This window comes from Hoplias malabaricus, chromosome 10 (genome assembly GCF_029633855.1).
Source record: "Hoplias malabaricus isolate fHopMal1 chromosome 10, fHopMal1.hap1, whole genome shotgun sequence".
Taxonomy (NCBI): Eukaryota; Metazoa; Chordata; class Actinopteri; order Characiformes; family Erythrinidae; genus Hoplias; species Hoplias malabaricus.
In genome coordinates, this window is record NC_089809.1 from 25,230,010 (window position 1) to 25,247,649 (window position 17,640).

General features: G+C 39.9%; 1 protein-coding gene across 1 annotated transcript in view; it reads left to right on the forward strand.

The window, feature by feature from the left end:
- Positions 1 to 17,640, forward strand: part of dpyda.1 (dihydropyrimidine dehydrogenase a, tandem duplicate 1) — a 162,106-nt gene that overhangs the window by 89,002 nt on the left and 55,464 nt on the right. The window contains 1 exon segment of the mRNA XM_066683080.1: positions 12,861 to 13,025. Within this exon segment, the coding sequence (XP_066539177.1) occupies positions 12,861 to 13,025 (165 nt within the window).

A 17,640-nucleotide genomic window follows, 5' to 3' on the forward strand; every position in this document is an offset into this window, starting at 1 on the left:
AAAATAAACACCGTAGGTGAATTTTCGACTCTCTGGAATCAGCATAGGAAAACAGGGCTGTCAAAGCAGTCAGTGAGATCTGAGAGGTGTTGACTAATTGCCTGCTAATTACACAGTAAATTGTCTAATTAAGCTGATGGTTAATTAGGGTAAGCTTGCACAGCAGTCTTGTGGAAGTCTCTCTCTTTCTCCTCTAGAACGAGAGAGAGAGAGAGAGAGAGAGAGAGAGAGAGAGAGAGAGAGAGGGAGAGACAGAGGCTGTGCCATGTGCCCAGGAAGCAGGCTGTGTAATTGGCACGCTGGCAGTGACTGGCGCTTAACATGACACAGGGAGGCGGCAGAGGCAGAGAGTGACAGAATCGGGCTGCTCTGTAAGCAGCGGTGTTGTCGAGTGTGTGGTGGCATGGCTTTAGCCCCCCTGCAGCTGCCTGTGACCTGACAGCCAGCAGCAGGACCTTCAGCTTAACTCCCAGCCCTCGAGAGCCAAGACGTTACTTTTATTAACTTGGTTTAGATAAAAGGCCAGTGCACTTTAATATCCATATCAGTAAATGCACTTATTTTTGCTGTGTTTCCGTTTGACAAGCATAGGCATGAGGCACCAGCCACTGCTGTTCTGCTTAATAGCACAAAGCTTTCCTGTGAACCCACTCATAGTCGGTACACCCATTTCTATGTGTGTTGGGGATATCGCTAGAGAAGGGCGACACTGAAACACTAAGCCAGCTGTTTTTCCTGCATCTTTTCTAAGCAACGCCTTTGGAGAGCAGTATGGGAGAATACAAATGGCCAATCTGATAGAATGTAAACTTGGCCGCATTGTTGCTGGCATTTTGTGAGGGTTACTCTGATAAGAGCTGCCAGAAATGTAGAGACGTGACACACGACAAGGCCATCCTCTCAATCTGTCCTGTCACCCAATCAATACAGAGGGAGATAGGGACATAGCCACTGTTCAATCACCGCGCCGCTCTTCAAGTCAAGCGAGAGAGAAAGAGAGCGAGTGAACACTCCCATCAGATCAATGCAGAAAATGTCAAAGGTGAATTCTGAACCTTTAGAAAAAGACTACACTGGGAGTTCTTTAACACCTCTGCTACTCCATTAGCCCCGCAGCTAATGGACAAAGAATAACATTTCCTAGCTAAGAGCCGTTTCTGTCATTCCGTTACTTTAGAGTCATACCAGCAGCAAAAATGGCCACTTTATATGAAATAATAACATGAGGGAAATCCAGAATATGGATGTTAATGGCGTAACAAATCATCAGAGCCTAGAGTCTTCAAACTAGCGCTACAAATCCTGTTAGTCTTATAATTTGTTTGCATCATGCTTTGTTCATTTTAACTGGCTGTGTTTGTTTACTACCTGATCTGCGAATCCAAGGCGAAAAAAAGAGGACAATAGCTGGACAGATTTGGCATGTAGAGCACCAGTCACAGTTCACTGCTTTGTATTTATTTAACAAGCAAATTAGCACAAGTGAAGCTGATCCAGGCCTGGAAAAAAAAAGAATCAAATAGCCCAGGCTCATTAGCTTCAGTTACATGTTTACCATTTATAAATATCCCCGTTCTAATTGGGAGATCAAAGCAGCAGTGACTACCTCTTTTAAGCCTGAAAGGGCAGATAAGTTGTGCTTCTTAGATAGCTGTAGTCTCCTGATTTGCCTAAACTCAGTCCATTTTGACTTGCTGTATTCTCTGTAAGCGTGACATTGATGCAGATGAATGTAACTCAGCGTCTCCTCACACCTCACTTCCAAATCAGAATGGGTGCTGATCAGCTAAAAGATTTGGATAAAGCAGAGAAAAGCTCAGTTTTCTGCTCTATTTGAGAAGTGCCATACTAAATCTGCGAGTCACTCATTTTAAATGCTCCATGTACCTTTATTAGCTCCTCTGAAAGTGTTTGTTAGACACTGCTCTTCTAATCTAACATTTGAATTGTTTCACGCTTTCGTAGACTCCCTTCCTAAATCACTGTCTTTTGAGCTGAGCAGCCGTGCTTATATTTTTCAGGAATGGGTGTTTAGTTTAATCATTCCAGTTCCGTGGCACAGACACATCTGAACTGCATAATTGGTCAATAAATGGGGTTTGTGCTTCTTTAGGAGGAGTATTGCAAAACCAGGGACTATGAACACGTCTCCCTAATGCTGACTGATAATGAAAAGCTGATATTATGACAGGTGACAACAGTGTCCCAAAGCAACTAAGGCTTTAAAGAGGAGATTCCACATATATATAATTTCACAGTTGTATAATTCAATCAATAACATAAACACAGTGATACAGAGTGAACTGGAGATAAACTCTCTGACACAGGTTGATGTACAGTGGTCAAAAGGCCTACAAAGTATGCTTTTGTGGTGCTGTCCATAACTACCATTAAACTTCTGTATTTCAGTAATGTTTAAAAAATAGTGGTAATTCCGGGCACTGTTTTGCCTCACAACACCCTAAATATACATTAGAAAAAAATGTCTTTGGGCATTAGGATATATTACGTCACAGAAAGGTATTTAAAGAAATAGATATCCTAATAGCTAAATGACAAATTCCACATCCAACCTGTCACAACCAAATTATTATTTTCATTTATTTATTTATGTATTTTTAACAAATTATCATTTGAATTAAACAAACAGCCCTGTGAAGGACTGGCGCCCCCTCCAGGGTGTGTTCTCGCCTTGTGCCCAATGATTCCAGGTAGGCTCTGGACCCACTGTGACCCTGAATTGGATAAGCGCTTACAGATACTGAATGAATGAATGAATGAATGAATGAATTAAACAAACATTGAGTGTAATTTTCCTTTAATGTGGGTTCCAAATAGTGCTTCATCCTCATATAGACAAAAATGCCATTCCACACTAATTCTGTAGAAATTCTTCTAGAAATATCCTGCTGTCAGATGTTGCTAGATTTGTTTTCTTACTAGATTTTGTGTCAGCTGTGCACACATTCACATTTTAAAAATCCTATTTATGATTATCCTGATTCAGACTAGGGCTGACTAGTGTGGTGGATTTGTTGGTGGTTATTTGTAAAAGAAGGATGCTTCTTGCCAATACTTAAAGACTTTCTTTTTTTTCTTAGTGGAGTAAATGGTGAAAAGGACTAATGACCAAGCTGACAGACAATATCCCTCTTCATTTATCACACAGGGTTAATATCCTTTGCTTTGACATTAATTTATTAAGTCCCTCACTGGCAGGCTGATCTCACGCCTTGTTCCGAATTATCATCACGTTTCAGAAACGGCACAAAAAAAAAATAAAAAAGGTCTCTGTGATGCTGTTGAATGAGAAGATGTTGATGTCCATTATTTGCTTTTTTTATTGATTGCATTTTGCATTAAATAAATAAAACTGGAAAGACCAAGACCATGCCTTTTGTTTTGATGTTAAATCAAACATTCGGACATCTGAGTGCTTTTATAAGAACATACCTTTATCGATGTGATAAAGTCGATGTTTATAAACTCTTTTTTTATTACCATTATTTAGGAAACAACTTATTGACAGACTGCATTTAGAGCGTGTCCTCGTCTTTGATCCAAAGAGCAGCTGAAGACCTTGAAACATAAAGAGGGTTTTATGTTTCCCCAAAGCGCAAATGCATTCACACACGTTAGTGGAATCCGGCGTGTTTTGTGTGTCAGAATCCTTTCACTCTTGGAAAGAAAGTTGTCACATGGTTTATCAAGGTTCCAGGGGTGCAGATGTGTGGCTGAGATGTTGTCATGGATTCAAGGTTGCTTAGATTTATAAGTGACAGCCAAAGAGAGCGGATTAGAACTCTTGTGATGATCTTTGTCTGCAATCTCAAGACACATCAATAAGTGACATTCACTCTCATGTGCACACACACGCGCGCACACACACACACACACACACACACACACACACATTCATGCACAAACCTAAGCCAGACAAACATAAACTCATGGCAATTAAAGCATCTTTAGCATGTGCTTCTTTGTCTGGCTCTTAAAACCTTGTCAGAAAACTGTACTTGTTTGACATGTTATTAAAGAAGAGAAATAATTACTAACTTATAATACTGTTAAATAATTAGATTAAACCTGAAGTGATAATAGATCTTTTATGAAATATCCTTTGATGTTTTAGCAGGCACATACTTTTGTCTGTTGTCAGTGTTCAGAAATATATTTTGGAACAATTCGATACCAAACTTAATAAACTCATTAAATACTGTTAAAAACTAAATTTAAAGCAACAATAGGTAGAATTTTTACCTTAAAATCACAGCTTTAAAATCATTGAAATGCTCCACTGAGCTGTAAAAGGGAGAACAGAGCCTCTGTCTTTGCTACTCCAGGGTCAGCACTGCAGAAACTGCATTATGTCACTTTTGGAGGGTATGAAACCACTCCCGCCTCCCTCCCTCTCTCCCTCTTGATTTCAGGACAGTGCTGTAAAAGTGAATTACCCTCTGCAGCTGTAGGTGGCGCCCAGGAACAAAAATACTAAATTTTACCTAGTGTTGCTTTAAGTTTGTAAATGAGCTTGAACTTCTTGTTTATCTACACTTTTCTTATCAGCTTCACATGTGGTGCAGCACTGTGCTCTGTCCTGTTTGTTCCCTTGTACTAGAGAAGTGCTGCAATAGTCTTCTTACGTTGTTTGTATTAGACTTAATAGACCAATATATGTCTATAGCGATAGACATATGATGTGTATAATATACTGCCCTCTGGTGGAGCCTATAATTAAGGATTTTTTCAGGGTTCTTATTCATTCATTCATCTTCTGTAAGTGCATCATCCTGATCCAGGAACACACCCTGGACAGGACACACTCTCCTAACAACGGGCATATGGAAGAAACCCATGCTGACACATGGAGAACATTAAATTCCTCACAATGACCCGAGGTGAGGACCTTGGAGCAGTGTGGTAGTGACACTACCTGCAGCACCACCATGCTGCCTTAGATGTCTTTACTGTCCACCTAAATAATTATGCTTTCTCTGAGTCCTGACCACAAGCAGCTATGGCATCATCTTGCAATCTCCGACTGTTAGAGCCAGCACTTAATGCTGTTGTGGGAGCTCGTTTTTTCATTCATCATGAACAGTTCACAGAATGGAAAGGGCACTTGCCATTTTAAACAGCATAAAAACAATACAGCACCTAAATTGTTGTGATGTTTAGATAAGGCAGCAGGGATATGATGCTAAAAGGTAACTGTCCAGCTTAAAACCACCTTTGGAAATTACAGTCCTTCTTTGACAGACATTTCCAGTTGTGGAGAATAAGAGAGGACAGAGTGAATGGCTTTGGTGAATCTCTCTCTCTCTCTCTCTCTCTCTCTCTCTCTCTCTCTCTCACTCTCTCTTTACTTGCTCTCAGTGACTGGGTGGCAGGTCGAGAATAAGAGCAAGTGTTATTAAGCAGCCTTCCCAGTGTCAGACAGCATTAATCCATGCAGGTGCTGGAGAATGTCATCTCAGCCCTCCCTGAGAGATGACCACAGTAAACAACAGGACCAAATGATGGCTTTACAAGTGTTACATCTGCACTTTACAGACAAAGATGAATGATGCACAGAACTGCTGCCTCACAACTATCTCTCTCTCTCTTTCTCTCTCTCTCTCTCTCTCTCTCTCTCTCTCTCTCTCTCTCACTCTCTCTCTCTCTCACACACAGAAGTCCTGGTTTCTGGTGCAGTGTTGGTTGGCCAGGATTTCTAGAGTGAACTAAACCAGCCATGCTTTGATTTTTCTGTCATGGCTGCTTATAATGATTAATGCCTCGACTTGGGGCCACTCAGTGTAATTATGGCTGCTCCAGATTATTTTTTTATTTGTGTGCCTCCCAACGCAGAAAGCCTGTGTAGCCCCACTCTTCACCTATGGAGCTCCTGCTTAAACAGAGCATTCCATCTCCAGAGCTATGAGTCCAATTTGCCCACTTGTTTTCCAGGTTATATTTATTTTCTCTGAAATACAGTGTTCCGATCTGCATCCTCGTTGTTGGAACGCACATGGCTCTTTAATCTCACACTGAGTAAGAACGGCACAGCCTCTCAGATAGCTAAATGAAGGTTTCCCCCTCGTGTTTACCTTGGAAATGCTCGGCAGATTGCACAACGGATCCTCGAAGAAGTTACTGTCGTAATTGTCTATGTTCATTGCCGTTCTCTGAGCCTGAATGTGTTTGTAGGTGTTTGAACGGCAGTTTCAGGAGCGCTGAGAGGAAACTAATCTGCCAGATGACTTCAGGTGATAAAATGTCTGGAAGGCACCTTTCGTCCCGCCCTGCATGTATATTGCTTTAATATCTATGCTCTTCATTCTTCTGAAATCGAAGGAAGAAATATAGAATGTTATAACAGATAAAATGGTATTGCTTGTATCACCATAGGCTAGCACTGTTAGTGTTAGATATATGCTTTTAATTTCCTTGAAGTGTTTTAAAGATATACATTTTGTGTAATGGAGGAATATCTACAGCCATTCGTTTTTTTTTAATGTGGAATTGGTCATGGTTTGAACATGCAGCTCTTGGATTCTTATTAATTTTGAATGTTCTGCTAGTATAGGTACACCCCCCCCCCCTTCATTATCATTCAGATTGATGATGGGGAACTGCCTGCATTTTATGCAGAATTAAGTATTGAATCCCCTGAAACCACGCTGTTACAGGGAGATGTAACACTCAGACTGTGAATAGCAAAATATTTGATATGGTATTAGTTCTAGCCTGTGGTTTAATGTGTGGGATTATCAGCTATTCACTTGTATGTTCTGCACTTGACCTCCCCTGCACCGACTACTAGAGAGAGTGAGAGAGAGAGTGAGTGAAGCAGCGGACAGCAAAACACACTACTCCCTCAGGGCCATGAAAACATTTTGAAAGACAAGCAATTATTCTGTCTTCTCTATTTTTCTAGTAGGCAAAGGAAAAAATTATAAGGAAACACAAATGTGCACATATAAGATTATTTAAACCTACCCTTTTACCTGCATGTTTTATCAGAGAAGGCAAATCTGATTATTGACATACAGGTAGAGCACTGTGCACAAGTCGGAGACCACTCTAATTTACTACAAATGAATCATTTTTAACTGTTATTTGAGGAGTTTGGATACAATATAATGTACACAAAGACCGAGAAATTCAAAATCAAATAATATAAAAAAATCCAGGGTCCTGAGGTTGTAAGTTCAAGCCCTGCTCTACTTTTGGAAGTAGCCAAAACAAATAAGAAGAAACAAATACAAACCAAACAAATAAACTGGTGACTGATCACCTCAGAGCCCAGACATCAGTTGCATGTTACAGATGGTTGTAATGAATTGGAGTGGGAAAATATCATTGTCGGTTGTTTTGAAAAACTGAAACCAAGTCTTTCTGAAACTAATGGAGACAATTGCAAAAACACACCAAATACTGCAAATGTGATGTTATATTTAGTTGTTGAGGCGTCTGTGAAATTCCTGATCGCACATAGTATATGTATGTTTATACTTCTGTAACATGAAAGCTGTAATTAATGACTGGAAATTAAATAAATGAACGGTGGTCTCTGATTTTTGCACAGTATCGTATGTGTTTAACAATCCTTCAGACTTGAGTGATTTATGAAGTGATTTTTCAGGTTTTCTTTTTCTTTTTCTTTTTCTTTTTTTTCCCCTTTGGCGGATGGGTGGGTGGGGATGGGGGTGCAGATGAATGACTATGGTTTTAATGACGTCTATGTATGTTGTGGAACATACTTTATGTAGCTTAGTGTGATAAGGCAAATGAAAACATGGCCTCAATTTTGTGTGTGTGTGCACGGGCAGTGTGGTGTGTGGTCCGTTGCGTTTGATTAGTAGTTTTTGCATGTGTTTGAGTCTGAAAGGCTGTTTGCAGTACCGGGGGATTAGGGACCTGTTCTGCTGTGATAAAAACCTGGTTAGCTCAGAAACATAGGCTCGGTCATTAACAAGAGGCAGCCTGAGTGAGGGAGAAAGTACACATCATCTTCCTCTACACGGGTCAGAGCCTGCTAATGGCCAGCATGGAAGCAATATACTTTTGCTTAAAAAAAAAAAAAAGGAGCACCTTCAAAAGCCTGCAGAACACTAGGGCAAAAGAGCACAGAGAAGTGCATAGGCAGTGTGAAGTAACTCATTGTGCCTTTCTTGACCAGTCTAAATCCCAAGAAACCGATAAACACAAGGCCACAAAAGTCTAAGGGTGAATGATATGGCAATACGATTGTAATATCGCAATAAATTACATTACAGTGCGTTTTTGGATAGTGCTGTAAGTAGTATGAGGCTTTACAGAACACCAGCATAGTGCATGTTTGAATAAACTCATTTTACAGTAGATATAATATTGCCATTAAATTATATTTTCTGCCTGATTAGAGGTTGCTCAGTTTAACACTGCAATTTCTTTTCTACTATAAAATTGATGGAATATACAAAGGCTGTTTCCAGAACTGTTGGGACATTTTATAGCATGCAATAAATATATATATTATTTTAATTCTCTTTGAGAAGCTTTGTATTTGATGCCTGTAAAACACACACAAAAAAAAAACACACAGGACGGGGCAATACAAGAGTTAAAAGTTAATAGAAAATCCATGTCACACTGTTTCACTGTTTTAAAGCATTGCACTATAAATATTCAAATATAAAATGTATAAAAGAGCAATCAGTAAGGCCTGTATATGCATGCCATAATTTGTCATTTCTCAACATTTTATGTCAAACTTTATAAGAGAATTGACAAAGGTCAAGCAGAACATTTTTCTGAGTAAGATTGCAAAGAATTTATCTTTTATTATTTGTAGTACTTAATATTGTGAAGTGATTCAGGAAATCTGAAGGCTTATCTCAGAGGGTTCAGTAGATAATAGAAGTGTGGGCTGTGGTCAGTGGGGTCTGTGTTTCAGCTTGTGTTTTTAAAAGAAATGGAAGTCATGTTTCTCATACTAATGATGAAAGTGACTGTCCAGACTCTTATAGTGATAGGTGCAAAAGCCAAGGTCTCTCTTGGTGTGAGGGGTGTATCAGTGACCACGGCAGTGGAGACTTTCATATGAGACTTTCCATTGATGTGGAGACAAATATTGGGTATTTAGAGACTCAGGACAATGTCTTATCATAGACAGTCCATTATTTTATTAAGACAGTGCTAGGCCTCTTTGTGCATGTGGTACAACCACAAGGTGTATGTGTGTGTGTGTGTGTGTGTGTGTGTTTGACTGACCTGTCTGCAGTGCAGATATGTGTTCTATGGGGTATCATGAAAAAGAGAATCAGGCAGGGATGACCACAAAATGTTGTGCAGCTGACGTCTTGTATCAAGTCAGAATGGGCAAGAGTTCCCCTTGAAAAACTTGAACTAGTATCAACAATTCCCTAAATATTAAATTAGTTTTCTCAAATCCCAAATGATTAAACAGTGTAATTAAAAAGAAAAGTGATGTAACTCAGTGGTAAACATGCCTCTGCTGCAAGTTTTTTTAGAGTGTGTTGCTGGCATCAAATCCTAAATGTGTTTATATTTACAGAATACCATTATATTGCTCAGTGAAAACAATAGAGACTTTTCTTTGTTCTGTTCTGTTAAATAAATAAAGCTTTGAGGGAATTAACAAATCACATATTCTGTTTTTGTTGCATTTTAAATATGACAGAACATCTTCTTTTCCGTTTCAGGGTCGCGGTATTGTTGGATATGGGTTTGGTCATTTGAAAACACACAGGATTTTTTTTTTTTTTTTTTATCAAACCACACACCCAGCTTGGGACTTATTTAAATGAAAGTAAAACCAGTAAAAAACACTTTTATACAAGGTTTCCTTGTCATTTGCTAGCTCTTCACTCTGGAAATCAGTCTAATGTGTTTACGAAGCCCTAGTGTCAATAAGTGAGTAAAAAAACATTGTCTCTCCATCCGGTATGCTAGGCTTTTTCTCTCTCTCTGCTTATGGCACAGAAATGGCATCTGAAGTGTTTTTAGACAATGGAGAGACCTCCAAATGTTAAAAGACACGAACCAATATGTGGATATTTCTTTATTCTTGCTCCATAGGTGGGTAATATTGATTTATTTTTGCTGTTTCAGATTACTTAAGGTGGAAATGTCTCCAAATTCAGAATAGGGCTAACTGCATTACCAAAAGTGATATAAAACTGAACTCGTCTTACAAATGAGTTTCTGTAGTAATTTAAACAGTGAATAAACACTTACAAGTTAAACTTGTAGCCACGTAAAACAACAGTCCTTCCCTCAAACACACAATTCCACATTAAAAGTCACGAAGCTTCTGAATATAAACAAATTAGGGAGAAAAGCATTTCCCTAAAATCGTACATGTCACCTTTAAATTCATTTTTATACTAGTAGCTTTGTGAAAGGCTGTCTTTGTGAAGAGGTGATGTTTTCCCCATTGCTCACTAGCAGTTCAACACAGAATCAAAATCTCGCACACAGACAGCCTGTGTCCTAGTTCAGTTTTCTTGTATTTTGTGATACTTAGCATGTGAATTAATAGTGTTTTTAATGTGGTTCTATTTTTTTTTCTGCTGCATTGTGTCTTTTCCTATTAACTTTATCAAACCCCAGAAAAAGAAAATCACGTGCTGTGATGTTCTACTACCCAATCCCCAAAAGGGTCTATGTTTGGGAATGCACACATGTCCCAAGTGCAGCTGAAGCCATCTTTGGGAATTCATTTAGCTTTAGGCTCAATGTGTTGAAACTGGTGTGTGTGTGTCTGTGTGTGTGAGTGTTATGTGCGTCTTATCTCATGCTGTGTGTGGCACCTGTTTCTATAGCGTGCCAGTCTGCTCCCTTTGGGCAATTTTCATGGTTTCCAGTTGCTTAATATTAAAACTCTTGTTCCGCCCTGGCCTGATAATACAGACCGCCGGCAGCCAAATGTTCCCTGGTCACAGCTTCATTAAATACAGACTTACAGATTTGCCCCGAGCCCTTGGGATGACTGTCTCAATTCTCCATAGAGCCTTCACTGGAGGGGCACACCGCTTCCATTAAAAAACGGGTTACGTCTTCATTCACAAGCATGGGCCACATCCCAAACTGTCACTCATCCCACATTGAGGATACACCAAAGACAGCATCTCGCCGCTAGCCTTTGGAAAAGAAGTGCTTGTGTATTTGCATCTCTTGATGGAAATTTTGCTGTGAGCTCTGTGTGAAATAAAAAAAAAATAAATTCACTGCATTTTAACATGAAACATTGCCTTCCTAATATCAGAATGTGCCACCGTGAATGCTCCTTGGTCTTAACCTGTTCTTCTGCTTGTGTTCAGGTCAGTCGAAAGAAATGTGTCGAATCTCAGCAATCGTAAATAAATAAATAAATAAAACTACATAAATACAATAATGTGATTACTGTTGCCGCACAGGACTCGTGGCTGATAAAGGAACGGGGAAAAAAAAGCTCTAGCTCTTCTTCTAATCAAACTTATGCTAATTTGATCTAATTAGCAGCAATTAAAGTTTCTTGTCTCTGTAGCTGGAAATCTGTCTAAATGTTGTAAAATTAAGTTAGTGCACTATTATCTAAATTGTTCTGTAAGGCTAAGCCCTAATTGGGCTATGCAAATTGTTCTCTTACACCACTAAATTGTGATGGACAGTTTATCCGAGGAGGCAGGATTAAGCTGTCAGTTCCACCGTAGGTAATCTGCCTTTATCAATTCAAGTGACGTCGCAAGCAGAGTTACAGAATACTGAAGGAAAGTTAATTTCTCTCATATAGTGCATTAAATATGCTACTCTGTTTCTTTTTTTTTTACACTGTTTCCTCCACATATCAGTTTTCCAGGCGACATTATGACACTGCTGGCTCGAAATCCAGATAATACACGCAGAGTAGCCCCAACTCGTGCAGTATATTGAATTTGCTGGCATTGTGCAACCTAAATCCAAATGGGCCACGTTTTATAACTCCATTGGCAGCAGTGGGCTGTTAGCTTTACACTGTGACCTTGCATTTGGAGTGGTGGATGGCAGCATTCTGTGATCTGCCAAAGCCATTAGCAGGTCGCTTGCAGCATTAGCCTTGTGTGGATGCCAGCTCCTTTCACTAGCACTCTAATGTACTGAGTGGACTGATTACAGTCCAGCCGAGGAAGAAGACAGCACACAAGCGTTTCCACCTCACAAAAATCTAATTAAAGCAGGGCATTATGGCGTTTTGGCTTGGATTCTCTCTCTGTAGGATCCTCCAGCCTGGGGTTGAGGTTTGATGTAGTATATGTTTGTAGTAGAGTGTGAACCTGTAAGATGAGGAACCCCACGAGGTAGGAAATTCGGACCATGTCCCTGAGGAGCTCGTTCAGTGTGATTCAAGCTTCTGGTGTGGAGGGCACAGTGCCAAAGTGAGAGCCACTGTGTTCCTTAATAAACCTGAACTGAAGAGGAAAGGCTTTATTACTTTTAATAGAGTCTTTATTTACTCTGCTTGGTAGTACTTTGAACATTATTCTTTGGTTCATAAATATATATAATCTTAAGTCAGATTTAAAGCCCCCTTAAGACATCCACAGAATGAGTGTGTGAGAGAGAAAGAGAGATATTAACACTATTGAAATTGTGTCATGTGTGTTTGGAACATATGACTATAATAGTTTTCTTTATTACATATAAATAATGACTTTAGATCATATGTCCTGTGCTGTAGAAGTGGAGACCCTCCTTCCGTTAAGATGGTGCCGTTTTTGCTTGCTGTTCTACAGATGTGCTTGGGTTTGGTTGAGGTGACGTCACAGATGAGATCAGCAGTGGTCATTTGCACTGTAGTGTTATGTGCGTATTAATCCACGCTTCTGTTATTTTTACTTTGTCCTCTCCAGGATCTTATCACCAACGTGTCTCCCAGAATTGTGCGTGGAACAACATCAGGCCCGTTGTATGGTCCAGCCCAGGGCTCTTTCCTCAACATCGAGCTGATCAGTGAGAAAACTGCAGCCTACTGGTGCCAGGGTGTGACTGAGCTGAAGGCAGACTTCCCTCACAATGTAAGAATCCTACACACTGCACAAAAAAACAGTAGTTTATTGAAGATGTGTACATGCGTGAGACCTACTAAACCACCAAAGCTGTCACCAGCAATATAACTACTTTAATCTTTCATCTTTGGGAGACAAGAAACATGCACAAACATGCAGAAGTGTCTGTCATTTCACTGTGAATAGACAACTCTGTGCTGTGGGTATCAAGGAATGAACTGATGCAAAAATTAAAATGTAAATAAAAACAGAAAAGCTGTTGTTTTTTTATCACAACATGTGTGCAACAAAATCTTTGGTGATTCAACACTGGCATTCAGAGAGAGATTATATTTGTCATACATTTCTAACAGCTGACAGTCACTAGCGTGTATATGAGAAATCTAGAATTTAGTAAATGAGATCTGTGAATTTAATTTTCATATCGCCATACACACCCGTGTAATATTTCTCAGAAAACAGGAAGCTAGTAGCTAAGCCCCCAGTTGCTCTGATGCTTGTTGTTCAGTCTTCGTACCATCTATCAGTATTATTATTTTTTTTTTCTGGAATGAATTTGTTCCAAGTTCACAGCAGTGCAAACAGGAATTGCTTGTTTTGCTCTGATGATCTGTATGAGATAATGACTGGAGTTATTATCACTGTTGTTCCTGGTATCACTTTGTATCCAGTCACATGGAAATTACAGCTCAGATCATCTGTGAGTTCAAGTGATCATATTAGCAGCATCTTGGCTGCTGATACGTTAGCTTCCATTCCTTCCATCGCTGTGCCCTGCGTGCTGGGAGGCACCTCGTATAAAAACAGACATGCTAAACTGGAGCATTGTCTAGTTTGTATCTGGATTTTCTTTTTTCTTTTTTTTTTTATTATTTTTTATTAGTATACAACCCCTCTCAAATTTTGTGGCTGAGCCCACAGCATCCCAGAACCAATTAAGGAACTGCACCACAGACGTATATGTGTTATCCATTTAAATTTTAACACTGACATTAAACTTGCCATAACATTTAAGTGTGACTTGTAAAGTCCATGGGAGAAATTGCTGAAACAGCTGCTCTAAGACTGGCTCTGAGTCCATTAATGGTTGCGGGTTTTTTTTGGTCACAGTATTGTTGCTGTCTGAAAACTCTTGTGTTGTGCTGCTAAAACTGCTCTAACCACTGCAGCAGTTCCTGCCTGGCACTGTCTGTCAGTTTGGTAAAAGATGGCCCACATGTCTTTTGGAACTAAATGGATACCATCAAGAGCTTTCCTATAATATTTCCCCGTCCTTGTAACACAGAATATCTCTCATGTTCCTTCACCACTGTTTGACAATGTCCATTGTGTGCATTAGAGACAAGGTTATGCCAAGACTGTAATCATTTATGAAGATCCAAAATTTAAGTTAGAGCTGCTATTATCATCCCTATTAACAGCAGATGATCTGTAAATAAGGTATTTCTCATTTTCTTTTCAAAACCCAGGATCATTTTCCTTTTAATCTTAACCTCCTGATGTTTTCCTGCAAAGAGATGTATTACAGAGTCATTGTGACTACAGTGAGCAGCATGAGTCTCTCTTTGGTAGCTAATTATCTCCACTTTCTCCTCTGTGATTTGGTTTTCAAGTCATAAAATTTGAATATGATTTCAGTATTAATTTCTCAATGTCCTTTTTATTATTCATAGTAATGCAATGCTCATGTTTGTTAATGAAATCCAAATATTTATGGCATGGACTTGGTCGATAACTCGTTTTTTTCCCCTCCCTCTTGTATTTATGCAGAAGGAACAGCATATGTTGGCTGAAATTACAAAATGACAACTCATTTGTTCACTTCTGAGGCTCAGTTTCCTTCCTTGTGCTCTAGAAATATCAAAGGATTAATTGATTTGTGGCAGACTTTCTGGCTGCAATCAGAGAGAGCACTAATGAAAGTGATGTCCAGCATTCACTCCTGGAGCTTTTGTGTAGAAGATGAAAACAGCTGAGATGTGTCTGAACAGAGAGAAGAGAGCAGCACTCCTTTTTCAAGGATTCCCACTGCACCCAGCGTCTGCCCTGCCGCTTGAATGGAAACATCTCCAGTACAAAAGACTGCAAGGTCTTTGTGCACGTATGCGCCTTTATGTGTGCAGCCATTCTCGTGTGCATGGGTGTTAGCATTTGACTGTGTAAAGGTGCATGCAATTTAGCATGCAAAAGCATGTGCACACTTAAAGTGGGTGCAAAATTACATTTGCACAATTCTCTGTTTATTCCAAACGTGCTTGATCGGCCAAGACATGCTGGGTGTCTGGGGGTTGCGTCTTTAGCTTTGCAATGGAGCTATAAGGCTAATGTAGCCAAGTCAGGGAATAAAATAATCCCTAATCTCTCCTTATCCTGCATTCAGAGCTAATAACAAATAAACCAACTTAAGTGGTTTGTGGATTTAGGACTGTTACATTTAAAACAAAAGGGGTAAAATGGCTTTAAATTGGCTGCTTTTGTTGGAATTTCTTTCCATTCTTTGTTTCATTTAGATGCAAAACAACTCATGGAACTGGCTTGTAACTCGTTTATTCACGTACATACACAGTCTTGGTCGACATTTAGTCCATTTGTAGTTATCAGCATGTAATGTGGCAGCAGAGACCACATAAACATATGTGACGTTCCCTAACCTGCTTGAAGCAAGTGTATGATGATTAAACTCAGATGGATGACTGATATCATTACGGAGCATATTTCTATAGTTTCTATTTCCTCTGGTAATAAACTATAACTTCTAATATTACTTAATAATTAATTTTGATAGTTATATTCTCCAAAAGCAACATAACACTGCCAGCATCCAGAACATCACCACGGTGTATTGTAAAATCCACTTTATTCACTGCTGGAGAGTAGGTTCATGTACACACAAGTTTATTTGTTTCATTTACATGATCTCTGACATTGTTTGCCAGATTGAAAATATTATAATCTTTCCATCTCCCATTCACAATGTGTATGTATAATTAATTAGTTGATGTTGCTTTGTTTGTATAAAGGCAAAGCAATGAAAAATCGTGTGAAACCTGAAAGAGAATGAAAGAGCAGTAATTTGCATGACACTGGCACTTATTTAAATGATTTCCATACTTGATAATATCAATTATCTGCCCAAAGCTAATGATCATTTTGGCATGCAGTTTTGCACAGTGCTAACTGGAGGGCATAAGCTTTCATTACTTGTTGGCTTCATTACTCTCGTAGCCTCAGTGCAAAGCCAAATCAGGATACATAGGAAACAGTTTACATTTTGTTGCTGTAAGTGATCTCAAATGAACTCGCTTCTGACCCTGAGCATACCGCCATTCATAAACATAAACATAAACAAAAGTGTCCAAGATGGTTCCTGCAACATTTGGTACAGCATTTCATGTATATCAGTAGTGTGTCGCTCCAGAACTGATACCGAATGCAACTGGGGTAAAAAGGAGATTGTTGTAAATTTGATTTCTCACTGCTTTAAAGGGAAATCAAATCTGCGTTCTGGCACAGGCAATTTCCATTTCTCAGTGGAGTAGGTGGGTCAGACTGCCCTGCCGCAGGAGCGCTGCTATAGGGAGGCATTTTCATTCCACTGCAACAGTCTGCCGCCAAACCCCCACCAAACTGCAGCTGCAGCCCTTACAGGTCAGAGCTTCCTGGACAAATTGCTGTGATTGTCATCATCAATGCTTCAATTTTTCCCCTCTATTACAAGGGAACGGCCGCTACACGGCGTGAAGGAGAGGTGGGCGCCAGCGCTCCGAAACGTGCTCATATCTTTGGCGAGTGACAGGCTCTAGGTGACTGATCTCCATGGAGACGCTTTGTTACAGTGTGCTGTGTGTTTGGAGGCAGGAGCTGGGAGCAGGGTTATTGAGCTGATAACGAGGTAATCCCGCTCCTCTCCCAGCCTCCACAGCCATGGCGCACTCTCTCTCTCTCTGTCTCTCTCCCCCTCTCTGCCTGTCTCACTGTGCTTTCAGCCCGGATTGTCTTTAATAAACTGAAGAGTGGTCGCCTCCCTTTTCAAGGGCCTCCTTCCCATAATGTGAAGTTAAAGTGGCCAAAGGTCAAGCTCAAATCAAAACAGAATACTCACCACCTCCGTAGCCCCCACAATGAAATGGGCTCAATGGAGGCTAGTAATCTCAGTCTTCTCCCTCATCACTTCTGTATTTCTCTGCTTGCCTTGGCTTTACAATAATATTACCAAACACTATTTCAGGATGTATCAAATATCGCTTATATGTCAACGTTGTTTGGTAAATCTGAGCAGTAAATGTCAGGGTGCTTAACTTTATTTGCCCTCTAAAACTTAGCAATATTTTCTGCTTTTGTGTAGGTGGGCTATACTTAGTCCCTAACTGTGTGGTGCTTTTGGGGAAGCCTAATGCCCCAGAGATTTATATCTGGCGGAAATTTGTCCTAGGGGAGAGCACATCCTCCAAGTTTAATATCCTCCCATGAAATCAGTTTTCCCTCCCATAGTGTCCCTAGGTACCTTTTGTTAGTCCCGGCTTCTTCTGTCTTTTTGGCACCTCGTCCTCATCTCTGCCGCTTATAAGTCACGGGCATTTGATAAAAGCAGGTTTTTGATGTAATTAAAAAGGTGAGCACGAGG